At 57.2% G+C, this 27564-nt stretch overlaps 1 protein-coding gene across 2 annotated transcripts; it reads left to right on the top strand.

Moving 5' to 3' along the window:
• The first annotated feature begins 921 nt into the window (after positions 1–921).
• Positions 922–27416, top strand: PPP1R12C (protein phosphatase 1 regulatory subunit 12C). Of its 2 annotated transcripts, XM_059728118.1 has the most exons (23): positions 922–1206; positions 7261–7391; positions 8668–8786; positions 8872–9031; positions 9876–10020; positions 10286–10360; positions 10809–10897; positions 11570–11712; positions 11825–11913; positions 16007–16189; positions 17077–17202; positions 17793–17875; positions 18431–18538; positions 18919–19009; positions 19778–19912; positions 21056–21146; positions 21712–21839; positions 22111–22163; positions 22540–22651; positions 23302–23406; positions 24323–24373; positions 24617–24667; positions 25056–27416. In XM_059728118.1, exons 1-23 carry the CDS (start codon positions 937–939, stop codon positions 25140–25142), a joined length of 2625 nt encoding a protein of 874 aa, XP_059584101.1. In that variant the 5' UTR covers positions 922–936; the 3' UTR covers positions 25143–27416. The 2 variants fall into 2 exon arrangements, with proteins under 2 accessions (XP_059584101.1, XP_059584102.1); XM_059728119.1 differs by lacking the exon at positions 17077–17202.
• Positions 27417–27564: the final 148 nt, after the last annotated feature.

Here is a 27564-nt window from a genome sequence, read left to right as displayed (position 1 = left end):
GATGCACTGCGAAGGAGGAATTCATAACTATGGTTACCATATTTCCAGGTCCAAACATAGGGCAACTGGGGAGGGGGGTCTGATTGCTGGGGGGCGGGGGGCAATCCTCCCATCCCCCCGGGCTCTACCAATGCCCCTCCCTCCCGACTCACAGCCCCTGTCGCCCCCGTCCTGACCGCGCCGGAGCGCTGCAGCTGCGGCCGCTCCAATTCTTGCGGGCGGTACGAGGGAGGGGACGCCTGTGACATGGCAGCCCGGGCTCGGGCTCCCGAGCGGCGCGGCCCCCCCTGAGCAGCATCTCCCGGCTGCCCCGCCACGCTAACCCTAACCCCAACCCCCTGCCCTGCCGCGCCCCCCCACCGTTTCCTCCTTGACAGAGCAAAAACCCTCGTTTTTCCGCGGCGAACGGGAAACGCGGCTCCGCGGAGGGCCCTGGGAAATGCAGTCCCATCGGCAGAGCCCAGACCTCTGCTCCCAGAACCTGAACACAGTCCTGCCCCCCGGGCGGGGCGCTCTGGAGGGACCCCTCCTGCTGCTCCTGGCGCTTCTTCCTTCCCCAGCCTCAACCCCCACACCACGCCCAGCAACTACTCCACCTCCTCCCCAGAGCTGGCCCTCCCCACGGGGATCCCATTCTCACACCACTAGTGGCTCACATCTCCTCTCCCAGCATGCCCCGCGACGGCGGCTTTGTGCAATAGGGGACAAGGACTCCTGTCCCCATGACGCACTCCTTCCTCCCCGGCTCTTCTAGCATGCCCGGGCAGGGACTCACTTTCCCGTGACGCCCCGTGCCTCCCGGCATGCCCCACGGCTGCTTTTCCCGGCCTGCCCCGCGCCGGGGGCGGGCCCGCTCGTTTCCATGGCGCCCCGCCCCCCGCTTCCGGCGCCCCCGCTGGCTGCCGAGGCAGGAAGCCGGGCGGGGGCCGGGGGGCGATGGCGGCCGAGGCGGCAGCCGCGGCCCAGGCCCGGCGGCGCGAGCAGCTGCGGCAGTGGGAGGCGGCGGCGCCGGCCGGCCCCCCGCGCCCGCCCCGCGCCCGCGCCGTCCGCTTCGAGCGCGCCGCCGAGTTCCTGGCCGCCTGCGCCGCGGGGGAGCTGGCCGAGGCGGCCGCCATGCTACGGGGGGGGGCCGAGCCCCAGCCCGACGGCCCCGGGCCCGGGCTCATCGACGGCACCAACGCCGACGGCATCAGCGCCCTGCACCAGGTGCGCGGGCGGGGGGCAGTGGGATTGCTGCCTCCCAGGGAGAGGAACGCCTAGGGAGGGTGGTGGGGTCGTTGCTGGAGGGCAGGGGCAGGTCCTAGGGGCTGGAGTAAGTAGGGTTGGAGATGGGAGCATTGGAGGCAGTGAATGGGTGGGGGACTGTGGGATTTCTGCCCTGCAGGGAGAGGAAGGCCTGGGGAGGGGGGCCATTGCTGGGGGTGGGGGCAGTTCCTAGAGGAGCTGGGGGCAGGGGGGATGCTGGAGGCAGGGGGTGGGGGCAAGCTGGTGGTGGTGTGAGTAGTGGGATCCCCATGGTGAGGGCCAGCTCTGGGGAGGGGGTGGAGTAGTTGCTGAGTGGGGTGTGGTGGTTGAGGCTGGGGAAGGAAGAAGGGCCAGGAGCAGCAGGAGGGGGAGGAGGTCGTTGCTTTGGGGGTTGGGGTCATTGCTGGTGGGTAGGGTGGGAGGAGGGGGTAGTTACTAGAGGATCTGGGGACACTGGGGTGGGAGAAGCTGATGGTGTGAGCAGTGGGATCTTCCTGGTGAGGTCAAGCCATGTGGGGGTCATTGCTGGGAGGTTAGGAAGAGGACACAGTTACTAGGTGAGCGTGGGAGAGTGGGGGTAGGAGGAGGGGTCCTTGGGGTCAGGGTAAGGGGTGTTGGAGGCAGGAGGGGGTGGAAGTAACTGGCGGTGTCAGCACTAGGATTTTCTCTGTGAAATCAAGGCCTGGGGAGGGCAGTGGGGTAGCTGCCTGGGGGAGGAGGAGGAAGGTGCTAGGGGAGGAAGAAGGAGCTGTTGGGGCAGAAGGGTGATCGGGGGGGGGGCAGTACTGGGGCTAGGAGGAAGAGGCCATTGCTGGGGGTTGAAGGAAGGCCCCTTGGGGTAGGAAGAGGTTACAGTTATTAGGGGAGCTGAGAGCAGTTGGGGTAGGAAGAGGGGGTAGTGTGGGGGCAAAGTGGCTGCTGCTGTTAGCAGTGGGATCCCCTCTGGTGAGCTCAAGCTATGGGAAGGTGGGTGGGGTAGTTGCTGGGGGGAGTCCTTGGGGTTGGGGGTAGCATGGGGGAACAAGTGTTTGGTGCTTTTAGAAGTGGGATCCCCTCTGGTGAGCTCAGGCCCTGGAGAGGGGATTGGGATAGCTGCTGGGGAGGGAGGAGGTGAGGGGCAACAGAGGGAGGAGGAACGGGCAGTTTTGGGTGGGGGGGGTGGTAGGAAAAGAAGGGTTTGGGGGGAGCTGAGGGCTAGAGGGACAGTACTGGGGTATAGGAGGAGGAGGGGTGGTTGCAGAAGGGGTCCTTGAGGTTGTTGGGGGTGGGGAGCAAGTGACTGCTGTTGTGAATGGTGGCACCCCACTGCCAAGCTCAAGCCCTGAGGGGAGGGGGATGAGTAGTTGTAGGGAGCTGTTGGGGCAGGGAGTGAGGAGGAAGGGGTAGCCAGTTGAGGGGTGGGAAGCATAGGAGGAGGGAGTTGTTGGGGTCAGGGGTGTTGGGGCAGTGGGAGGGAACACCTGACTGCTGCTCCTTGGCAAGCGGAAGCCCTGGTTGTCTCTTGTCCTCTAATCCCTCCAGTTCGGGGGGTGCCAATTGTATCTAGGCAGAGGGGAACCTTGGGGGAGGGGTGGAGGGTAGAAAGAGCCCCCATGGGAAGGGTGCATCTGGGAAGCAAGGGGGTAGGGCTTGGCAGGGGCTTGTCATGCTGGTAGGGTCAGGAGCAAGGGGGTGAAGAGGCTAAGGTTAGGCAGTTGGGGACCAGAGGCAGGGATGGGGAGTGCCAGATGCTGGAGGGGAAGTATCCTCAGGAGCTGGGGGGGCGTGGAGCAGGAGTGGGGCACTTGGAAGGAGGGGTAGTTACAGAAGAGGGTGTGTGCTGTGGGTGGTGGGGTGGGAATAAGGAAGGGGAACTGGGTGCCAGGGGCAGGTGCAGATGGAGGGTGGGCAAGGAGGGCTGAGGGGGGTAACTAAGTGGCAGCAGATCTGGGGAGGGAGTCCTGGCGCTGAGGCTTCTGGCAAAGGAAACAGTATGGTGGGGGCAGGGAGGAGGGAAAGGCCTCCAGCTCAGACAGTGCTGCTACATCAAGGCAGCTGGAGCCATTATGCTCTGTATGGGCATGCCCAGCCCTGCACCCTGCCAAGGGGCATCAGCTCCCCCAGGGTCCGTGCTGCTCAATTCCCCACATCGCTAGGGCAGCCTTTGTTTCTGTTTGCCAGAGTCCACCCAGGTGGGACTGGGGGATCAGAGCAGCAGGGGTGGAAACCAGCCAGCAGGTCTGCCTACTGAGAGGATCAGGATGCCTGGGTTCAAAGCCCAGCTCTGAAAGCAGAGAGGAGTCCAGAGTCAGGGTAGGCAGCTCATGGAACTGGATGCATTCCTCTTCCAGAGCGGGGATAGAACCCAGGTGTCCTGGCTGCCAGCCTCCCCCATGCAAGGGAAATTTGTTGGAAACCAGAACCCATCAGTTACATGCCTAGCATGGCCTGTTAGGGGCAGCTTGTGGCAGGGACTTTCTTCTCTTCTGGGCACTGACCCCAGTCTGACCTCAGGGCTGGGGGCAGGCTTACTCAGGGGGTTAGGGAGTGGGACAGCTCCTCTTGTGTCAAGCAGTGGAGGGGGGGAGTGCCAGCGTCAGCTGGCTCCAGCTCAGTCCCGTCTCATGCTCATTTGCTGCTGCATAATGAGGTGGTCAGGTCTTGGTCTGTGGTGGGTGGGTGTGAGGGAGGGAAGTTGTCCCTGTCTTGTACCTGCTATGGGGACACCCCCAAGGCTCAGGTCACCATCTTCCCCTGTGTACCTCTGTTGTCCCTTGTCTGGCCTGACCCCGGGGGATGGATTCTCAGGCTGCTGGGGGGTGGGAGTGCCTGGCAGCTCTGAGCTTTACTGTCTGGTGTGTTCTGGTGCCAGCCCCCCCGGCCATGGAGAGCTAGCAATAAACGGACCACACTGAGCCTGGCCTGGGTATCCCCTCACTTCCCACACACAGCCCCCTGCCCCCACAGCTTTCCAGGTGCCTCTTGCTCACAGCCCCCATCCCACCAGCTCTCCTGGTACCCCTCACTCCCACCCCACAGCCCCCTGTTTCCCTGTAGGTCTGACCCTGTGGGGCACCAATTCAGTGCCCCTATGGCAGGAGCCTGGGACTGTGAGGCGGGGGCCGGGCTGCCTCGGTTCCTCTGCTCTTCCCTCCTGCTGCCTTTCCCTTGGCCGAGCCAGGGAATGTCGTAGAGTTTACTCAAGGCCAAAGCTGTCTCCAGGCCCTTCTCTGGGATTCTCATCAGAGAATCCAGCTCTCAACACTTCCCCCCCAACTTTCCATGACTTCATTCCCTTCACAGCCTTGGCTTTCTTCCCTGGACCCCAGCCTCCCTCCACCCCCATCTCCTCCCAGCATCAGCTTCTGAGGAGCTGGGAGACAATGAGCCAGGCTCTAGTTTGGAGATGGCTGAAGCATGGAGCCTTTTTCTTCAAGGGGACACCAGCTCCTATCCAGCCCCATGGCAGGGAAAGAGCAGGCGTCTTTCACTCCCCCTCCCACCACTCAGGAAGCTGCCCAGCTCAGTCCCAATTTGCTTTGCCAAGGGCACACCCCCAAACCAGCCCGAACGACCCTCGCAGGGGGGGAGACAGGGGTGGCCTGAGGGTGGGGAGAGAGTCTGAGTTGATTTCGGAGTGGCAGGAGGAGGCTTTTGGGGGCTAAGTGAGGGTGTGAAGCAGGTGAATTGGGGGGTGGGGGGGGGGGTCTCTGGTGGACTACCCAGGAGCTCTGTGACCCTACCAATCCTACCTGCCCTGTACTCCCTGGGGCATGTGCCCTGGGAGAGAGAATTCTGGGATACCTCCGCCTTCCTCTATTCCCAGGAAGAAATGTCAGGACTTGCACACTCCTTAGTGTGAACCTGGGGTTCCAGCATCCCTCTGTTATGTGGGGTGTGCTGCATCCATCAACATACATTCCATCTTGTTCCTGTGGCTTTTGGTTGCATGTGCCCCTGACCCCAGGTTTCAGGGATGCCCTCTAACAGTGAATGCTGGGATTGCTGTTAATCCTTTCCCTGTGGTGGTTGGGTGTGGGTCTGGGAGGCCCCCAAGGCTCCTTGGGCTTTCTGGGGGAGCCCAGACCTGAAGGGGCATGGCCCCATTTTTCTACCAATTCATGTCCCCCAGGGCCCAGTTTACTGCATCCTTGCAAACAAACTGAAATGATTCAAGTGCTGTTGATTTGGTCTCTGATTCTCCTATCTGCTCTTTTTGGGGCCAGTACAATGCCAGGCCCCAAGCATCAGCCCCCCCTCCCCTTGCTTTCCAGCCCAGCAGGGATGAGTGTGAACAGTGTGTGCACCAGCTGAGAGCTGCCCAGGCCATCCTGGAGTCTCCTCTCTGTGGCTTCTCAGTTGCTCCTGGCTTCATCCTCAACTCAGCTTTTTCCCTGCTGGGTTCTCCCTGGCTCCCCTTCCTCTAAAGCTGGGATAGGGGAACTCACTGCTTGGTTCTCAGTGTCCTCAACATAGGCAAGGGGCTTCCATGGTGGTAGTTGCACAGCCCAGCTAGGTTTGGGGGCGGGGGAAAGCCCCCCTGCCTCAGAGGATGGGAGCATCTTCCAGGCATAAGTAGCTTCTCTTCCTAATCCCACCCTGGTTCTCTCCTGCAGTAGGTCTGACCCTGTGGAGCACCAATTCAGTGCCCCTGTGGCAGGAACCTGGGAACGTGAGGCGGGGTTGTGGGGGTCAGGCTCTGGTCTCCTTGGTGTTGGGAGCCTCCCATTATTCCAGACACTGTCTTGGAGGGTCTGAAATTGAAATTGAGGGCACATTTGTTATTCAGTGAGATCCCTGCACAGCCTTGCCAGTACCTTTCATTCCTGACCTGTGTTTCCCTGCACAAAACCCAGCCTGCCACTGCTCTTCACTCCTAACCCACAGCTGCCTTCCCCCTTCCAGCTCTACCAGTTTCCCCCACCTAACTCCCACCCTACAGGCTCCTACCAGCCCAGCCCTGGACTCCCCCTCACCCCTTCTGATGCCCCTCCCTCCCAGACTGCTGCATCTAGTCCTGGCTGCAGTGGACAAGCACCATTTTGTGCCCTCTTCTGCCCCCCCCCCCCCCCCCTTTGCTATTTATTTGTGGTTGCACCTTGGGAGCTGGTGCTGATGCCAGATCTCATGTTCCCTTTCCCTGTCCCAGAGGGCTGGAGGCCCTATTCCCAACCTGTTGCTTCCCAGCCTTGGCCAGTCCCACGAACCCTGGGCCAGGCAGGGATGCAGAAGGTCATGTAAAGTACTGAAGTTCAGGACACCTGGGTTCTATGCCCCACAGAACTGAGCAGGGTTTAGTGCATTAGAAGTGGGAGACTGGAAGGCAGGACATGTCTGTTCTGTCCCTGTTCTAGGAGGGCAGTGGGGTTTGGGGTAGAGCAGTGCCCTAGGGCCAGGATTCCTGGATTTTCTCCTAGCTCTAAGAGGGGAATGGGGTCTATTGGACTAGAGTATGTGGGGTGGAAGCCAGGACACCTGTTGTAGGGGGGGCATTTCTGGGGCCCCAGGCTTGCTGTGTGGATCTTTGTATGAGGATGCAGCTCAGGAGATCTGCACTGTCATAGCAACTTTCTTGGAACCAGCTGTTATGGGAAAGGCAAAAGTCCTGCTGCATTCCAAGCTTGGGTTATTTTTAACAGCAAGTGCAGGGAGGGCAGAGTGGTGGTGGTGGAGGGGAGGGGAGGGGAGTTGCTGGCTTGGTACAGGCTGCATGGGGGCTTGTCCCTCTCCCCCAACCCCCATTCCCTGGGTCTCCTTGCCTGTTGCACAAGTAGGGGGAAGCTGTTCACTCACCTCTGACCCTGCTGATTCATGCAGCAATGCCAGCAACACTTGGAGCACCTGGGTTCTGCCACAGCACAGGGCGGGGGGTGGGGGGCGCTGGGAGCCAGGACGCATGGGTTCTACTTCCAATCTGGGAAAATAAGGGGCTCTAGGGGTTGAGCTGCATTCTCCAGGTGAATCGGGGGGGCCAGTCACTGCCTCCCTGACCATCCCCCATGGCTCTCTTCTTTCCCCTTTTCCCCCACCCCTTAGGCCTGCATTGATGAGAACATGGAGGTGGTGCAATTCCTGGTGGAGAACGGTGCCAATGTGAACCAGGCTGACAATGAGGGCTGGACCCCCCTGCACGTCGCTGCTTCCTGCAGCTACAAGGAGATTGCCCAGTGAGTGATGGGGGCTGGGCTCATATGGGCATGGAAGCAGGGCTTGCATTAGTGGGCCTCCAGCCTGAGGCCTGCGCCCTTTCCTTCATGGCAGAGCCAGGGCTCTTCCAGCTTAGTGTTTGTCCCCTGCCACAGCAAGTGAGGCTGGGCCCAGGTGCCAGGCAAGGGGGACTTGTCTGACTGGGCAAGGGGCAGAGGTGCAGGCCCCACTGCTGTGATCGGGGTTACTGAGGTGGTGGCGTTGCATTTAAGAGACTCCTGCATTGGGGCCATGCCAGGGGTGCACTACAGAGCAGGGGTGGGGCTCAGTGTGACTGTCCTCTGTGCTCCTTCTTACGTCATCAGCTCTGCTTTGCAGCCCCCGTAATCCCTGCTGCCATTAGCCCCATAATCCCCCTAGTGCTAATCCTCCTGGGGCTCATGGTGTCTAATCCCCCATCTCCCTCCCTCAAGGGGCTTTGCAGACCTGCCTGCTTCCTGGCTGGGAACCCTGCCACACCCCCCTCATCAGCTCTCCAAAAGTGTGCTGCCCTACCCCACCCCCATCTGATCATCCCCACCTCTCAGATAGGGGTAGGAAAGCCCCCCCTGCCTCAGAGGATGGGAGTATCTCCCAGGCATAAATAGTTTCTCTTCCTAATCCCACCCTGGTTCTCTCCTGCAGTTTTAGGGTGCCTTGACACCCTCCTCTGCATGTCATCCCATGTCCCCCTGCCCACCAGCCAGCCATTTCAATCACTTCCCTCCCTGCCCATCTTGGGCTCCTTCCCCTTCTGCAGCTCCTGGGTTTAGGGGCTTGTGTTCTCTAGTCCCCTTTGCCAATCCTTGTGTCAAGGCTCAGCCCAGAGCCTGCCCTACAGCCTGGTTGTTGTGGGAGGAAGGTTGGAAAGGTGTGCAGAGAAATGGGATTGTCAGGGTGGGGGATGCTATTCAGAGTCAAGGTTGGGATGGGCTAATGGCTCTGTTCTGCATGGAAGGGAGAGGAGTTAGGTACATTGGGCTAATAAATGGAGGTAAGGAAATACACTGGGCTTGTTTGGATCTTGGGTCTAGTTTGAGGGGATGGGGAGTGATCGGGCTGGACTAATCCATGGATCTGGGTTGTGGGGGAAGGGAGGGATGCTAGGCTAGTCTGACTCATGGGTCTGGGATGGTGGGGTGGGAGTAGGGATGCTTGGTTGGACTGGCCCATGGGAGGGATTTTGGGAGGGAGCAGGGATGTTGGGTTGGACTGGCTCATGAGTCCAGCCTTGGTGTAGCCCACTCCTCTCCCCAGGTACCTCTTGGACCATGGTGCCAACATTGCAGCGGTGAACAGTGATGGGGATGTGCCTCTGGACATTGCTGAGGACGATGGCATGGAGGCCATGCTGAGTGCTGAGATTGCCAAGCGAGGTGACCGGGGGGCAGCAGGGGCAGGGCAACAAGGGGCAGGGCCTGTAGTGCCTGGCTCACCTTGATGTCACCGCTGCCATTGCAGGGGTGGACGTGGAGGCTGCCAAGCGGGAGGAGGAGGAGATCATGCTGCAGGACACACGCCAGTGGCTGAATGCTGGCAAGATCGATGACACCCGGCACCCCAAGACGGGTGCCAGTGCCCTGCATGTGGCAGCAGCCAAGGGCTACATTGAGGTCATGAGGTGAGAGAGGGATACTGAGCCAGCCAGGGTCCTGCTTGGAGAATATCCAAGCTGGTGCTCGTGGAGTGGGGAGGGGAGGGCCCCAGTTCCAGACAGCTCTATTCCATCAGCTTCACACAGTATTGGGGCATCTGGGCTCTTGGGACATGAGTCCTTGTCATGAAATCAGCCCTGTGCCTTTGAGCACCAGGGTAGTCAGGAGATGCCTGTCCCAGGCCCTGCTCCTCTGTTCCCATGGGGGAGTGCTGGGACAGCCAGCTGCCTCGGAGGCTCCTGGGATCTGTGGAGATGGCATTCCCCACACCCAGGCCTGTGGGCTTTGTACTCTGCTCCCTTGCCTCCCAGCCTCTCAAGTCTGAGCCTCTCCTGGAGAAGCAGGGTCAGAACCTGCCCCATTCCCATTGCCAACCCTGGTGTGGAAGTGTCTCTTTCTTTCCTGCTTGCCTAGGGTGGCTTCTCCTACCCCTAATGCAAAGAGTTAATCTCAAGACTTTGTCCAGCCTTGGCAGCCCCAGTTCTGCTCTCAGGTAGTGGGTTTTAGGGCAGATGCCATCTCTCTGTCATCCCTATTTCTTAGCCACACTAGTAATGGAACCTAGGAGTCCTGGCTTTTTTTTGTCCCTGCTCCCTACTCAGAGCTGGACTAGAACCCAGGAATCCTGGCTTCCTGCTCAACCAGATCCCACTCCCTTCCCAGAGCTGGAATAGATCTCAGGCATTCTGGTTCCCAAGCCTGCCTTGCTCTAACCCATCAGCCTCTGCTCCTGTCCTAGAGCTGAACTAAAACCCAAGAGTCCTGACTCTCTTCCTCCCCTCCCCTCCCCTCCCCTCCCTGTCCATGCAGGCTGCTTCTGCAGGCTGGTTATGACCCCAATGTGCAGGACAAGGATGGCTGGACGCCCCTGCATGCTGCCGCGCACTGGGGAGTGGAAGAGGCCTGTCGCCTGCTGGCTGAGCACCTCTGTGATATGAACACTCTCAACAATGTGGTGAGCAGTCTCACAGCTGCATCCTGGGGGTGGGGGTGGTAGAACTTAGCTGGGAGGGAGGGCCCCAGGGCAGGCATATGAGGGTGAGAGGAGCTGATTGGGGGTGGCAGCTGCTGACCCACAATGGAGAAGGCCCAGCCTGGGTGATCTTTACCTCCTCCTTGGGAAAGGAAGTGGCAGGGCTGGTGCCCATGGTAGTTAGCGGGGGGGGGGGGGGGGGGGAGGGAGGGGGAGGGCAGCCTTTCTTAGCCCCTGCCCCTTCCAGGGTCAGCGGCCATTTGACTTGGCTGATGAATACACACTCGGCCTGCTGGAGGAGCTGCAGAAGAAGCAGGAGGATGTGAGTGCCTGTGTCCTGCCCCTTGTCACTGTTCCCTGCCCCTGAACCCACCTCCTCACATCCTGTTGATCTCTGCCCCTCCCCATGCCTCATAGCCTCCCCCTTTCCCCCCTAAGCCCAGGGATGATGCCAGGCTGCCCTATATTGCATCACTAGGACAGGCAGTGTGCAGGACTGTGGGGGGTCTGCTTGCCCCACACTGCCCTTGGCCATGACGAGGTCTGTTCTCCAGGCTTTGTGGAGTCAGGGCCTATCTTCTACCACCCATCTTTGCCATGCAAAGTGGTTCCAACTCTGCCCTCTTCCTCTACATATGTTGTCCTGTCAGGAGGATCTTGTGCTGTCTGGTGGCTCCCAGCTGCCTTCCCAGTATTCTCCCTAATCTGGGGCTGCCAAGGGGGAGGTGGGGAGTGCACAGGCCCAGTAAGAGCTTGTTTCCCTTCCACAGCTGCGCAGCAAGAAGGAAGCCAACCTGAAGCAAGCAGTGATTGACACCAGTGTGGAGCAGCAGCCAGCCTACACCAGCAAGCACAGGAGGTGAGTGGGGGACTGGCTGTATGTAGGGAGCGAGTAGGGGAAGAAGGGAGGGCTTGGGAATGCACAGCGGAGGAAGTCTCAGAGCTTTTAGGCAACACCTCCTAACTGTGATCTGAGGAACCAGCCGCTGCAGAGATAGAAGGTTTGGTGCAAAAGCCACTTGCTAGGCACCACTCCTCTCCCTGAGCCAGGATGGAACCCAGGCATCCTGGTTCCCAGCCTCCACATCTCCAACCTGCCAGACCCCACTCCCTTCCCAGAATTGGTGATGGAACCCAGGCATCCTGGCTCAGCCGAGTTGTTGCTTTAACACTGTGGGCCAACTTCTTCATCTGCCAGTCCTGGAAAGGGACATTGACTCATGAACAAGGGGCACTGACAGAGCTGTCTGTAGCAGAGGGACTGTAGGTTGGGAGTGGGAAGAGCTGGGGAGGTGGGGATGGACTGGGCTGGCAAGGGGCTGTGGGTTGAGAGTGGGGCATGGACAAGGTTTAGGGTGGGGGTGAGACTACGTAACAATTGGCAGCTCTTTGGTGCCCCCTAGTGGTACAGCCTGGCTATTTCCCCCCATTCCGTCATCTGTGGCCCAGTGGTAGTCCCAAAGTGGGTGGATGACCTGAGGAAGCCAGCTCCCTCCACACACCTCTGCTAATCTCCTTCCCTCTCCCCCAGGAGCTCCGTCTGTCGCATGAGCAGCCGAGAGAAGATCTCAGTCCAGGACCAGTCCAAGGAGCGCAAGACCCTGGGCCCCATCTCTGTTGGGGATGAGGAGAGCGGCTCTGCCTCTGAAGGGGAAGAGCCTGACAAGTCCAGTGGTAGGGGGCAGGATACTAGGTTGGGGCACATGGGGGTTGGCCAGGTGAGTGGGCAGTGAAGAACCTGTGGGCTTGAGCTCATATGAACTCAGCTTCTGTCTCCCCGCTGCAGAGGTGAAGAAGGCAGCACCCTCGCAGGAGAAGAGCACCTTGAATGGGGTCACCATTCCTCCCATTGCCTCCACCATATCTGGGCAGAAGGTAAGCCACCTCTCAGCTGGTGGTGTGTGTAGGCAGGAGGCATCCATCTTTTCTCTGGGCTGGATAGGGCTGGGGCTGGGGAGAGTTCTGGGGCTTGTGAAGGCAGCTCTGGGCTTCTCTTGTTTCCTGCCTACATCCTTTTCAGAGACGCGCCTGCTTCCCAAGTAGGATATAGTGGGTTCGAGGCATGGAGCCTTACCATGAAGGCGCTGTCTCCTCTGTAGAGTAGTGCTTAGGGCAGTCCTTCTGGGTTACATCTTCAGTCATAGTTAACAGCGTGGTCTGGGGGAATGTGGAGGTGGGGGCAGGAGCAAGGACTCCTGGGTTCTCTCCCAGTCCTGGGAGGGTAGTGGGGACTTTCTGATAACAGCAGAACTTACTGGGTCAGACCAATGATCCATCTAGCCCAGTATCCTGTCCTTGACAGTTGGAGCACTTGTTATTAACCTTTGACCTGCACTTCTGTTCCTGTTTTCACATTTGTTGTCTCTCAGAAACAGTTGTCGTGTCCTCAACAGCCTCTCTAAGGCAGGCTCAACACTTTCATGGTGGGTTTATGCTCACCAAACCATGGCACAACAAATAGATCTGTCTCTGACAGTGGCAGAAATGGATGCTGTGGAGGAAGAGCTTTGAACTGGATAGATTTAGAATGATATATCCACCTATTCAGGACATCAGGAGTTCTGTTCTAGCTCTGGGGAAGGATTTGGGTTTCCAGGGGGAGGTGGGAGCCAGGATTCCTGGGTTCTATCCCCAGTCTAGCACACTGATGGAGACAAGGCCTATTCTATGCTGTGCTGATACTGACGGCACCACAGCTACCTCCTACCAGTGATATCATGGCCTGCCTCCCCTCCAGTACAGCTGTCTCTGCATGTTTTACCCATTTCTCCAAGGACTAGCCAGCCACACCCCTGAGAGACGGGGCAGAGCTGGTTGAAGGGGGCACTTTGCTCCCAGAGCCCAGCACACCCTCTTCCTGGACCAGAAACTCTCTCCTGAACCCTAAAACTGGGCTAAACATGAGGCTAGGGGATGGGGCTGAAGGTTGCCAAGCCAGGGGAGGCAGAGCCAGACTGGGACCCTTGCCTCTGTCGGCCATGATTTGAGCTCGCTGCACCCCCTGCACTCTCACCCCTGCCTGTGTGTAACATGGCTGCATCCAGATTCTTTCTGTTCTTCTTTTTAACCCCTTCACCCCCAATTTGGTCCTTTTGCTGCTTGGATGGCTTCCCCTCCCTCCCTCCCTCCCTCCCTACCCCACCTCACCCTCCCATGCCATTCTGTGCCCCTCACCCCTCTCAGTCTGCACTGGCATTCATCTCTCCCAACTGTGACCCCCTGGGGCCAACCTTGTGGCGACAGAGGCTGCGCAAAACAGGCATCATCCTGGTAGCACAGGGGGGTCAAAAAGCTGCGGTGAGCCCTGCCTTCCATGCATGGCTTATTGGGAGTCCCTCCACCCAGACCTTTCCTAGTTTCATCATCTTGCCTATGGTAGAGTCAGCTCTGCAGAGGCCACTGGGTTTGGAATCCTGCAGGATGAGCTGGCTAGATTCAGCCTGCTCTCTCAGCTTGGTCAGGAGTGAAGGGTGCTAGCAGGGCTCTGGGAAATGGGGGGGAACCTCAAGTCTAGGGGAGCAAGGAAGCTGCAAGTCAGGGTTGAAAAACTGGCAGGGCTGGGGCTATGTCAGCAAGGGGCTGTGGGTTGGGAGTGAGGGGCAATAGCAGGGCTGCGGGTAGCTTAGTACTTTGCCCATCACCAGCCCAAACTTCTGGCTTGGCTCCAGATGCTCCTAACAGTCTTCATCTATTCCTGGGGACCTTCTAGAAGATGGAGGAGGAGGAAAGGGGAGGACATTGGTTATGTTTGAGTGGGGGAAAGAGGATGGGGAATTGGGACTCCTTGGTTCTCTCCCAGCTGCAGGGAGAGGAGAGCTGGTGACTCACAGGAGCTCTGTGGTGGGTAGACCTGCCTCTCAGCTCTTCTCCCTTCCCCTCTTCGCTCTCCACCTCCTGCATGCCACTCCATCTGCATTGTGGCTGCTGATTTGAAGCCCTCTTATGCTTGGTGCTGTGCTGAGCCAGCTGGGAGCCTGGTGGTGCTGGGTGCCCTGGTGCACGGGCCTTCAATGCTGGAACTGTTGGCTGTTCAGACCCTATCCCCCTGCTCTAATGTGCCCCAAGCTTGGAATGACCCATTGCCAGAACCCGGTCATTCTCATAACCTCTGCCTCAGCCTTGCCTGCTGCCTGCGGGGTCAGAGCCCCCTGCCTTGCTGACAGCTCATCTTAGCTGCATCTGAAAGCCAAGGGCACCTTTTTACCCAGCAGTGTCAGGCTGGGCCATTCTCTGTCCTTATTTTGTGAGATCTTGGGGGGATAGCATCTCCCCCGTCCCAGCTCCCAACAGTCCTATGCCTTGGAACACATGTCCTCTACTGTGAACACACACACATTCCCTCTGCTTGGGTTGGGGGCTTCGTGCCTGACCCAGACAGCCCCTCCAGCGGCCTACTGGTTCTGGTCACAGATTTCCCCTACTCTTGAGGGGAACAGGGGTCATAAGATAAATTGCTTGGGTTTTCTGCCTCTGTTCAGTGTACTGTGATACTGTTCCAGCCATCAGCACTGCAAATAGCATCCTTGGCTCTGATGGCCCCTTCCCACGTTCTGTCCTGTCTTATAGGCTGAGGCTGCTGTCACTCCCTTCTCATGGGATTTGGGGTGGGAGTAGCACTTCAAATAGATTATCCCTTTCAGTAGTATGTGGATCCTGCAGGAGATATGATAGAACTATTTTTCCCTTCCTCACTGGCACTGGCTCCCAGCTGCTTGCTAGGGTAGGAGGGTGGGCCTGGTGGTGGGGGTGGGGTGTAGAAAAAATATCTTCCTCTTGGGGTGATCACTTGCTAAGTGACTTTGCTTCTTACCTGAACTCAAGGCAGTTCCTTAGGGGTTCTCTCCAATTATAGTCTAAGTGACGGGACTCAGCAGAGACGCTGAAAGCTGGACAGACCCCCTGAGGGGATGGGGAGCAGGGAGCTGGCTGTCCTTGCTCCAGATTCACTGAGGCTGGCTCTGGAGGCCTTTAAGCATTCCCCAGTCATTCACTCCCTCCATCCACCCCCCTTGTGAGATGTTGGGTTTCTTGGGCAGGAGTAATGCTTTACATGATAATGACAGAGCTGAGTGAGGCTCCCCTGTGTCATACAATCAAAGAGAAGCAGGGCTGGATAGGACCTCCAGAGGGCATCTAGTCCAGCCCCCTGTCTGAGGCAGGATGAGCCCTAGCCAAACCATCCTGCGGTAATCCAGGATCTAAACTCTACATAGGACAACTCTCAGCAGCTGTGGTTGTATGTGGGATGGCAGGGTGGGGGGTCCTAAAACCAAGACAAACCCCACTTGGTGATTTTTTTCCCCCCTTACCCCTACCCCATCCAATTCCTTTCAACCAGTCCCTGTCCCGCACCTTGTTTAATAACGTCCAGACCCCAAAGCTCTGTGGGGTGGGGGAAAAGGGCTGTTAACTCTTCTTGCATCCCTGCCCTGCCCATGATCCTCTTCCTTGCCCCTTAGTATGGCTCATGGGCATCAGAGGCTGCTGCACGGCAAGGGGCCGGGGGTGGAGCCGAGTGGCGGTTGCTTCCATGTCCTGGGGTTGTGGGGGGGGGGGAGAATGGGGATGGGATCTTGGAGAGGGGTATATCTAGGTTTTATTGGCAACTGGTTGAAGGTGAGGGGGTGGAAGAGCAAGATGGTAGGGGGGGCGGGGTTCAAGAGGTGGGAAATGTGGGTGGGGTGCCATGGGGGACTGGGAGGGGTGAGGGCCAGGGGCACATGGGATTGGTGCAAAGGTACATGGGGATTGTCAGTGGAGGGTCCTGAGGTGGCAATGGAGTTGGGGCCACACAGGTTGGCTGCCACCTGCGTGGTGTTTGACAGCCTTCTGATCCCCTTTGGATCCTTCCCCCTTGGGGGTCAGTTCCCTTCACCCATCCTGACTCCGCTCCCTTTTCCTCCTCCCCCTTCCCGACTCCTCTCCTCTGTATTTTTGTCTCCCACCCCCACCTGCCACTTCCCCACAGTTTTCTGGAGGGCCCAGCCATGTTGCGGAGCCTGAGAAGGTGCCCGCACCTGCCTGGAGGGCAGGGCTCCGCAAGACTGGCAGCTTTGGGGTCCTGCAGGATGCCCAGCTGGAGGAGGCTTCCCCGAAGGAGGGCAGGATCAAGCGCTCAGCATCTAGTCCCCGGCTGGACACAGATGAGAAGGTGAGAAGGGAAGGAAGGGGAGGGAGGAGCAAAGCCTGGCACCCAGCTCCTTTACAGGCATGGGGGGTAAGGGGGGGGTGGTGTGGTGCCTCCAGCTGTCCACATGTAGCAGTCTCCTGCATTTGGGACCCCAGCAGCAGACTGAAACCACTGCAAAACACTGGCCATGTGGGGCTGCCTCCATCAGTATGGGCAGGGCCTGGCTTGTGGGCCTGCCACAAAGGATTCTGGGAATGGGCTTTCCCCTACGAGGCAGGGTCTGTGCCCACTTAGCCTTTCCCTTTGCATCTCAGCAAAGAGGATTATGGGAGGTAAAGATTTCTCCTGTGATTGTTATGCCTCAGCAGGGAGGATTATGGGAGGTGAAGACTTTTTCCATAGTACAAAGAGTCTGCCCAGCCAGTATTGCCTGTTACACCTTGGCAGAGAGGAATATGGGAAGTGAAGACTTTCCATAGTGCAAAGCAATTTTCCCATAAGGCAAAGTGTGTGTCAAACTGATGCCTATTGTAGTTCAGCAGGAAGGTAAAGTTTTTTTTTCCATACTGCAAAGCACATACCCAGCCAATATCATCTATTATACCTCAGCAGGGAGGATATGGGGAGGTGAAGACTTTCCATAATGCAATTTTCCTATAATGCAAAGTGTATGCCCAACTGCTGCCTATTATGTCTTAGCACAGAGTTCTGGGAGGTAAAGATTTTTCCCATAATGCAAAGCATGTGTGCAAGCAATATTGCCTGTTCTCTCAGCAGAGAGGATTGTGGGAAGTGAAAATTTTCCCACCATGCAAAGCGTGTGTGTTGGTGTATGCAACTGCCTTACCTGTGTCTCTCTTCTTTCTCCTCCTTTTTCACTAACTTCTCCTGCTTTCCCTCACCCTCAGCCACAGGACATCTGGGAGCTCCTGCAGAAGTGGAACAGGAATCTGGTTGGTCCAGGGTTAGCCAAAAAGTCGAGCATAGCCGCAGAGGTAGCCAGTCAGGAGGAAGGGAGTGCATCAGGTGACCTGGTAGGAGACTCCGCCCATAGGGGGAGTGGCCTTTTCCTACCTGAACTTTATTAGCCCATGTGAAGGTAGCCCTAGTGTATTCTGGGAGGCTTGAGGGACACTGATGCTCTCAGCCAGGGTTAGCTGCTTAGCTAGAACCCCTTCCTGCCCCCAAGATTTTGTGGGGGATCACTTAAGATCCCAGTGGATCACACTTTTTACTTTAACTTTTCCCCTTGCTCTTACCAGTTCCTTTCTAATTAATGTTTCTTTGCTATTGAACCTCTGTGTTTTAGCCCAGGACTCTTGGGTTCTAGCCCTGGGTGTGGGAGATCAGTGGGGACTAATTGTTAAGAGGTGGGGGTGGGGGTTGAGAGCCAGAATGCTTGTGTTCTTTCCCACTTGGAAAACACTTCATCTCTCTCTTGACTGCCCCCCATGGCCACTATAATTGGCCCCCCACCCTATTTGCTGCAGCAAAAACAAGCCTTGCCCCCTCATGTATCCAGCTGTCTTGAGTAACCCCCTCTCTTGGTCAGAGCCAGTTGTAGCCCTGCCTGGGCCAGCAAGGGCAAATTCATTCACAGGTCCGTCTCTTGCTTCTTTTTCAGAACAAGGAGCCTCGCCTTGCTCGGGTCCCACCAACCCCCACCCGCCGGATCTTTGCCCTTCCCGAGTCAGAGCCCCACAGAACGTGAGTGTCCCCCTGTGCCCCTGACTGCAGTCACAGTGGTCAAGTGTGGGCAGGATGCCTGGATCTCATCCCCCAATTGGGTGGGGGAGTTGGGGTCTTATGGGGTCTGGGAGTAGAGGGGTCTGGGAGCCAGGATGCCTAGGTTCTATCCTAGGCATGAACGGTGTGTGCCTCCAGCGGCTGGGGGCACACAGCTGCACTGGCGGCAGTGGTAAGCTGGGAGCTCCTGCAGACGCTGCCAGCATTGTTGGCATTGGGGGGTGCTGACCAGGGGTCGGTGACCACCTGCAGGCGTAGTGGCCAGCAGCAATTGTGGACGGCCCACAGATGCGGCTGGCAGTGTCGGTGACTGGGTGGCAAGCAGTGATCGGCGGCATCTTTTTGCAGGGGGTGCATTGCTACACAGCGGGTGCAGATGCACCTGCGTGCACTTCCTACACATTGCCTCTGATCCCAGTTCTGGGAAAGGAGTGGGGTTCAGCAAGGATGGTTATGCAGCAAGATCACACCCCCTGGATTGGTATCTTAATGGCTCTCTCTGTATTGCTACTTCAGGAGCTCAGAGGGTGGCTTGCAGATGAAGATTGATGGGGGCTCTGCCCCTCCCCAGCCTCCCCCTTCCAGCATCAGCAGCTCCAGCACAGACCCCCGGGACCGCCGACGGTAAGGGGGCAGCAGGGATCCAGCTTTGGTGGCTGCCGCCATAGGGATCTGAGGATCCTGGAACACCTGTGTCTGATTCACAGAGTATGGGCAGGACTCCTGGATTCTTTTTCCAGCTTTGGGAGGAGATGCATATCTGGGTCACAACAGGATGGTGCTGTTGGTCTTGGTTGGAAAATAGCTCCTGCAACGATGTTTCATTGCTGTTGATTGTTAGACCCTTGCCCCCACCCCAGAGCTGACTGCATCTCAGCACCAGGCTTGAGGTTCCTGTAGCTCCTGCGTTCCACCCCAGAGGTGGCTGCATCATGGTGCCAGGTAAATAGCCCCTTATGAACCCCTGCCTATACTCGCCCTGTTAACCTGCCCTCCTTCCCCAGGTCCTACCAGACCCCTGTGCGGGACGAGGAGTCCGAGTCCCAGCGCAAAGCCAGGTCACGGCTCATGAGGCAGTCCCGACGGTCCACTCAGGTACATGGAGTTGGGGGGGGGAGAGGGGTTAGAGGTGGGGCTGGGAGGGGCTGGTGGTTAGAGGTGGGGCTGGGAGGTAGGACAGCTTATAGTTTCATAGTAGCTAGGGTCAGGAGGGACCTGAACAGATCATCTAGCCTGACCCCCTGCCTCAGGCAGGAATGAATCCTGGGTTCACAAGACCCCAGACAGGTGATCATCCAACCTCCTCTTGAATTTGCCCAAGGTAGGGGCGAGGACCACTTCCCTGGGAAGTTGGTTCCAGATTTTGGCCACCCTAACTGTAAAATATTGCCTTCTGATCTCTAACCTAAACCTATTCTCCATCAGCTTATTACCATTGTTCCTCATCACCCCAGGTGGTGCTGGGAAGAAAAGGGCTCTACCTATTTGCTGTTGATCTCCTGTGATGAGGTTGTAGGCAGCCACCAGGTCCCCCCTCAGCCGCCTCTTGCTGAGGCTGAACAGGGTCAGGTCCCACAGTCTCTCCTCATAGGACCTGTCCTGCTGCCCTCTCACCAAGAGTTCTTTCCTAGCTTTTGAAGGGTCTAGTGGGTTAGAGCTCCAGGGAGGGCTGGGAGTCTGGACTTCTGAGTTCTTTTCCTACCTGCTACTGACTGTATCAGCTCAGTGACACTATTCTGTGGTTTGGGGTGTCACCTCAACAGTTGCACCCCAGCTGCCATCCACCCCTTTTCCAGGTTATAGTAGGAGCACTGTTTGCTCTGCCTTGACCAGCTTCCCCCAACCCTCCTCCCTGCTTTCCAGGGTGTTACTCTCACTGACCTGAAGGAAGCAGAGAAGACCATTGGCCGAGCCGTGGACAATAAGGTCTCAGAGCAGCGAATCAGGGAAGATGAGAAGCGGGACCGGGGAGAAGGGGAGCAGCCTCTGGAGACTGCGGTGAGTGGGGGGTTCATAGGTATTCAGGGAGAGAGCAGGATGCTGGGGTTAAATGAGGCTAATCGGGAGTGGGGAGGAGGTGGGGATACCAGGCCAAGTGGGGCTGAACCAGTGGTCACCCCATCTTCAAGATTCAGAAGGTGTTCCCCAGGAGGGGGTTCTCAGGGCATTGCTGGGCATGTTGGCATGTTCAGCTTGCAGAAAAGGCACTTAGGAGGCCTGACATGATAGCAGTCTTCAAATACTTGAAGGGTTGCCATTAAGAAGAGGGGGGAGAGCACCTCTTTTCTCTTGCTGAGAGTAGGACACAGACCAATGTCTTGAAGTTGCAATAAAATAGGTTTAGATCGGATATCACGAAAACCTTTTTCATTGTTAGAGCTGTGAGGCAGTGGAACAGACTGCCTAGGGAAGCCGTGCACTCTCCATCACTGGAGGGCTTCAAGAAAAGCTTTGACAGGCATTGGTCAGGGATGATCTGGATGTAGCTCTGTGTTCTGCTGTGGGTATTTGCCAGGCTTCTGGGCTTTGTGGGTTGCTGTGTGGGGCTGGGAGGGAATCCCCCGCGCGCGCCCCCCCCCCCCCCCCCCGGGCCTTTTGCCTACATGTCAGGGTTTGTGTTTTTTGTTGTTTTTTTTTTTTAAGCCTTCTTCGGAGGTATTGGGTGTTGACTGCGGCTAAGGCTGGGGATTGGGACTGGCCTGTGCCAAGGTTTCTTCTGGGACTTAAACCTGGAGGTCCCTGGCTAGAGGATCTTGCCCTCCTGCTTGGGGTCAGACTGATTGCCATATTGAGGTCAGGAAGGAATTTTACCCCCCTAGTCAAATTGGTGTAGATTAAGGGGGTGGGAAGAATTGTCTTCCTCTGTAGCCACGGCATGGCCTTTACCTGAGATCTGTTGATCATATATTAATAACCTCTTACAGCAGCAGGACTTCAGCTGCTGTGGTCCCCCTGATTTACATGTGGCAGGTTCAGGTGCGATGTCTCATGTTGTGTTAATGTTGACAGTTTTACAGAGATTAGTGCAGGATGGTTTGGATAGGGATGATCCTGCCTCAGGCAGGGGATTGGACTAGATGTGACCTCTGGAGGTCCATTCCAGCCCGACTCTATGACTCTATGCTGGCTGCTTACCTGCAGGACTCCACCCGGCGCTCCCGCTTTCCTGCCTTGGAGGGCTCCTCGGTCTATACTGTGAATCCCATCATGGTCAACTCTCAGGCAAAGAAAGGTAAGTGCTACCCTTCCTCCCCACAGAACAGTCCACTGGGGTCTCCTGGCAGCAAGAAAGACTGTAGGAGGAGGAAAGGATCTCCCCTGCTAAGGGTCCAGGCTAGGATGTGGGCAGATGCTGCCTCGGGCTGGAGAGCAGCGAGCTCCAGTCACTGCCCAGCCAAGAAATTCTCAGTGCCGAGCAGTGCTAGGTTTGCCCAGCAGATGGCAGCACTGCAAGGAAAACCCATTCTGGTATGGAGCAGTGGGCTGGGAGCCAGGACACCCAGGTTCTATCCCAGCTCTGTGGGGGTTGGGTAGCAAGGCTTGTGGTTTAGACCAGGGAGAGGCTGGGAGCTTGGACTCCTGGGTTCTCTCCCAGCACTGATAAGCCTTAAGATTCTTTATAAGTGATGACTTACCCCCTTGTGACTTGTTCTGCTCATCTGTCCCTCCCATTTTGGGGTGAAACGAGCCCAGCAGAGAGAGAGTTCCTAGTGTGTGCCCCACTCTTATCCCAGGTTCTCTTACCCCAGGTTAAAGCAGCCACCTCTTACTAACTTCCCCCCACAATGTTGTCACAGGGCTGGAGCCTGAGGGGCCAGGGCCAGGCGCGGAGGCAGAGGCTGAGCTGCGGAACCGCCTGGCTATCCGTGACCGCCGAAAAGGCCGGCGGGAGCGCCGCTCCACGGGCATGGTGCAGGGTGGTGAGGTGAGTGGGGGGCAGCAGGGGAGTGCATCTCTTCCACCTCCTCCCTCTACAAGATAGAAGGGTTGTTGGGGCTGATCTGGAGTAGAGAGAGGGTGGGAAAGGATGGGAAGGCAGTACAGAGCCTGGGGAGATATCAGGGTGGGGGAATCAGAGGAGCTACAGCACATCTGCGGGGGGCTCAGCTCAGGAAGCCTGTCAGAGGAGGGAATGTGTAGCTGATGTGTGTGCTTCTTTGGGGCCTTCCCCCCACCAAATTATGGTGTCTCCCTAGGGCGATGAGAACGAGGAGCCCGAGGCAAACAGTGAGGTTGCTCCTGGATACAGGTACCTGGGGGAGACGTGTAGGTTCGCCCTCGCTGTGCTGCCAACCACCTTCCTCACCCTACTAGCCTCAGGATGGGGGTCATTGTATTTGTGCTAAGCAGGGGAGGGCTGATCCAGTCTTGGAGACTGCTGCAGGGCCAAAGGGCTCCACCAGTGCTGTAGCACTGCATAGAAGCCCTCTTTAAACTGAGACTGTGGACAGCTCACCCCAGAGGCAGCTGCATCTTGGCACCATGTGAGGGGTCCCTGTGTAACCAGCCCCCAAAGTATCCCACCCCAGAGGCAGCTGCATCATAGCACCGGGTGACCAGATTGTGGTGTGGGATGTTAGGAGACTTAGGACTTCCCAGTAATGTCTGTTTGCCTGTCTTGGCAGCATATCCGATCACTTGAATAGCCTCTTGCCAAACCGGACGGGTCCCTACAGCTCTACTAGGCACAACAGTATGGGCAGCTCCAGGGAGGAGCCTGACCGTGACTACAAGAAGGTAAAAGGCCTGGCACTGAACTACTGCTCCCCGCCCTCCCAGCACTGGGGTCCCCTATTGTCCAGGGGGAGAAGGAGCCAGCTCTTATCTTTATTCCAGTGGTTGGAACCCAGGGCACCTGGGCTCTAATTCTCAGTTGTGTGAGGGGATATGGGTCTGTCGGGTAGAGCAGAGCTGCTCAACCTCCGGCCCGCAGGCCAGATCTGGCTTGTGGTGCAGTGCTCCTTTGGCCAGTGGGGCTCCCCATGGATTCAAAAATTTGGCAGCAGAGTAGTGGTGGCACTGCTGTTGGATCTCTGGGCGCTGCATACTTGTTCTGGTGCCCAATCCCAGTGTACAGAGCCAGACCAGGACAGCCCCAGGTCCCACGACCCAATCCCAAGGTAGGGAGCCAGGAGGGGGTGGTTCCAGGCCCTCAGAAACCATTCCCCATGGACAGGGCATGGGAGGGGGTAGTGTCTGGCCCTTGGACCACTTATCTGCCCTATGGGGCCAAAAGGTTAAGCACCACTGAGTTAGAGAAGGATGGGCTGGGAGCCAGGGTGTGTGCATTTATCTGAGCAAGGAATGTGCTCTAATGGCTTGGTGGAGCCTGGGAGCTGGGACATCTGTTCTTTCCCGGCTGAGCATGATACCTCTCATCTCTGCAGCTCTATGAGGACCTCCAGATGGAGAACGAGAAGCTGAAGGAGCAGCTGCAGGAAACGCAGCTGAAGCTGACACAGATCAAGCTGGAGCTGGAGAGGGTGACACAGGTAAGGGGGCCAGAGTGATTGGGGCAGGTGGTTAGGGCAGGGGCCCTGGGCCCTCAAGCACTGCGGCCCTCCCACTCTTAGAGTGAAGGGCCTTTTGCACTTAGCAGAGCTTATGCCCAATAGATGCCTTGCTGGAAAGTATTCTGGAAGGGCTGCAGAGGGCAAGAGTCTGAGTAGCAGAGGAATGATCTCCAGTGATTTAGAGCCAGGAGCCAGGACTCCTGGGTTCTCTCCTGGCTCTGGTGGGTTAGAGCAGGGCCTAGGCTGCCAGGATGCCTGGGTTCTGCTTTCCACTTTTCTCCCCTGCATCCCATCACAAAGCTCCTTCACCTCAGGGCTGTCTCACTTGGATCCTAGCTCTGACCTGAGCCCCGGGCCTAAGAGGCAGCTGTGGTGAACGAATCAGAGGGAGCTCTGCATGGGGTGCACTGCAGGGCAGACCTGGCAGAAGGGGACATTGGGTATCGGGGAACCTTGCTGCTCCACCTACTGGCTACTCCTTGGCGTTACACTGCATCCACAGCAATGCCAGTCTTGCTCAGGGGCAGTATTTGCTCAGTTAAACCCTGAATTTTTGGTCTGGGGCACGATTGATCTTTGGCCTGAGCCAGGTGTTTCTGTTCTGCTCTGTTTCTGGCCAGGAGGTCGGGCTGGGTGGGGAGAGGACTTCCAGGTTGCTCTGTGGTACCCATCCCAAGACAGGGATGGGAGCTATTGCCCAGCTGTGGCCCCTCCTTCAGGGATGGGTGCTGGTGTCTCGCTGCTCATGGTTTCTCTGGCTAGCTGAGGAATGGGATAGGGGCTACTAGCTCCTATCTGGCCTCAAGGCAGGGGGACTAGCTAGCTGTGGTTGGAGGGGTGAGCGATGGACAGGGGCTTTTCCTCCTTGTACCACGTGCTTTCCTGTCCCTTTCAGCGGCAGGAGCGATTTGCAGAGCGGCCGGCGCTGCTGGAGCTGGAAAGATTTGTAAGTTGCTGTCCTCCTGCTGAAGGCATCCTGAAAGCCCCTGTCCCAGCGTGTCCTCTCTCTACCCCTGCTGGGAAGTGTCTCCAGGCTTGGCTGGCAGGGGGTGGGGGATAGCAGTTCTGTGGTGCTCTGCCTTGCTGAGACATTCCCCCCACCCCCCATTCCCTCCCACATGCCTCAGACTCCCTCTGCCTTCCAGTGGGTGTTGACCCACCCATACTGATCTCTTTTTCCACCTTCCAGGAGCGCAGGGCCTTGGAGCGGAAGGCAGCTGAGCTGGAGGAGGAGCTCAAGGTAAATTCCCCCTGGGGGGCTCTGGGCTGGGTGGGGCACAGGTCTGAAGGCAGGTGGGTTGCAGTGTGTGTGTGTGTGTTTACAGTTGGGTAGGGAGCTAGAGAGCTGGGTTACAGGTGTAATCTGCAGGGGGATGTTAGATGGTGCTATAAACCTGATGTGTGTGGGGGTGATGCTAGGCTGGGTGAGTCCTGGGCTTCTTATTTGGGTCTGAGGTCTGTTTAGTTCGTCAGAGGGGGAGGGGACCACTGAGCTGTGAGGGTCCCAGGGCTGTGATCTGTACTGAGCAAGAGGACTCTGATCTGCAGGGGGGAAGGGTGAGAATCCTGCACTGGGTGACCCCAGGCCTTTGGTCCACATGAATAATTGCCCCTGCTCCTACTGCCAGGCTCTCTCGGACTTGAAAGCCGACAACCAGCGCCTAAAGGATGAGAATGCAGCTCTGATCAGAGTCATCAGCAAGCTCTCCAAGTGACCACCTGCCTCCTGACTGGGCCACAGCCCACACACCCACACACACACACCCATACTGCAACCGCACTTCCCCAAAATGCGACCATACACATGTGTGCACACCCTGACCCCAGCAGTGCAACTATACGGACGGACGGATGGACAGACCCACCCACCCACATGGTGGGCTAGGACCACGTCAAATCAACCCCCAACCCAGGAGGCCTGTTCAGCCTGAGAAACACTCCCAAAATCTTCCACTCGGGGTAGTGGAGGGGGGACCCCTGCCAGAGACTCCCAACAGAACCAGACCTGCTGCTTGGACCTTCCCTCCCCCTTATTTATCCTGTGGCTCTTTACCTTTGTTCCTGCTCTTTGTTTAAGTGAAGCTGATCGTTTGTAGCTTTCAGGAGCCAGCACCAGGTCCACTATGCTGCCCCCTCTCGTCCTATGTTTGTGAGAGGGGTGCCCCCTCCAGCATCTCTGTGGGTGGCACCACCCCTTTACTTCTTCCTCAGTAATGAACATTTTGCTTGTGGGTTGCAAGGGGGGAAGAGGTCTTTGTTGGTGTAAAGGGGCAGTGAAAACTATCCCCACCAGAGCCGAGCTTGCATCTGGCAGGATTGATGTCATGCCAAATTTGGATCTCTGTTGTTGGGGCATGGCCACAGGCTAGGCAGGGAAAATAGCCAAGCTGGGGGTGCTGTTGGTAGGTGTTAGTGGGGCAAGGTGGGGATTTGATGGTGCTAGGCATGGGAGGTGAAGAGGAGGGTGAAGGTGGGCTGAGAAAAAAGATGGGTAAGGTAGGGAGCAAGGCAGCTGGGGGGTGCTGTGGCAGTGTTAGGGGTGGGGGGAATACAGTGTTAGGGGACTGGGTATTAGGGGGCTCCCTGGATGCTGGGGGGCATCTCACTGGGATCTGTTCCTGCTTGGCTCTGCCCCCTCCAGCTCGATGGAGCCCAAAAAGGGGGTGGGCTTACTACACTACTCCCAGCAGCCTCTGCTGTACTTTGTGGGTGGGGTGGGGATTGGTGTCCTCCTGTCCTGGCCCCATCTCCTTTGAGGTATCAAAGGGGATATGGCTTTTCTTTTCCAGCAGCCTTAGAGCTGTACCTTGAGGCGGGGGGAGCTGGTGCTGCACTTGGCCCTAGCCTCTTTGAGGTGTCAAAAAGGGGCATGAGGGGAGATTCCTAGTTTCTTCCTCAAAGGGCTTCCTTGTGCGTGTCCCCATGGTCTGGGCCATGGGTGCGGGGATCCCAGGTTGGTGCCACACTGCAGGGGAAGTGGGGCAGCATCCCCTGAGACCAAACAATTACATTCATAGATTCACACATCTATGGATGACCAAAAAAAAAGGGGGGGGGGGGTGCGCAGGACTGGCTTTGACCTACTCACTGCCCTGCTGCCAGCAGCCTAGTTCTCCACCCCACCTTCTCCAGTTCCCCAGCAGAACTGGTCCAGATTCTTGGCTTAGCCAAAATCCCATCTTCTATGAGCCCAAGTTGGGGGTGGGGGAAGCTACTGTCTAGGGACTTTCAGATCCCCACCCCCCTACCCCAGACTTCAAAGGACAGTGGGGGCTGGGCACAGACCATAGCTTTCCTCTCTCTAAGTGCCACAGATAGCCCATATGCCACACAGCAAGGGGCCTATTGGGCAAGGACCATTCCAAAATAAAAGGGGGAGGTGTGCATACTTGCCTTAATATGAGGGCACTATGCATCACCCCCCACAAGCAAATCATGTCAGTTTGGCCACCAATCCTGGCTCCTTCTCCCCCCCCCCCCCCCCCGAAAAAATCCCCATCCCAAATATTCCATGCCATGCAATCCACCCCACTGCAAAGCACATCCCCAGCACCCCGTGCCATGCACTCCTCCCTTCCCAGCAGCCTCTCTGCTCACCGTTTACAGTGGTGCCCCCATGAAATTCCTTGCCATGTAACCCGTTGTCTCACCGCCACCTTCCTCCATTGAAACAGTTCCTTCACCCCCTTCCATGAACATATCTGTATATAAAGGAAAGTATTTTCTATAAAAGCCAAACCTCACTCGTGATCCAACTTGATCCCCTTCCCATCCCTTCCCCACCCCCAGACAGAGAAAGTGTGCAATATTGCATGAGGATTATTTTTCAACAACAAAAAAAAAAAAAAAGAAATTCTATATATTGTATTTGTTTATTTAGCAGCTTAGCTGCCAAACTATAAAAGCACAGGGAGGAAAATGTCAAAAGGGCAAAAAAAGGAGAAAAAAAGCCAATGTTAAAAATAAAGTGAAAAAAAAATCAAAAGTGACTTTTGCCTGTCTTTTCTTTGTGTGCATGTGCAACACAGTGCAGTTCAGGGAGCAAGTGTCCCATGGGGGACCAGCAGGAGATGTGTAAAAACCCTGAGAGAAATCTGAGGATGTGTTAAGGCAGGAGGGAAGTGCTGGTTGGAGCAG

This window comes from Alligator mississippiensis, chromosome 5 (assembly GCF_030867095.1).
Source record: "Alligator mississippiensis isolate rAllMis1 chromosome 5, rAllMis1, whole genome shotgun sequence".
NCBI classification, from domain to species: Eukaryota; Metazoa; Chordata; order Crocodylia; family Alligatoridae; genus Alligator; species Alligator mississippiensis.
The sequence above is the reverse complement of the archived record's forward strand: the minus strand, read 5'-3'. Positions and strand labels throughout refer to the sequence as shown.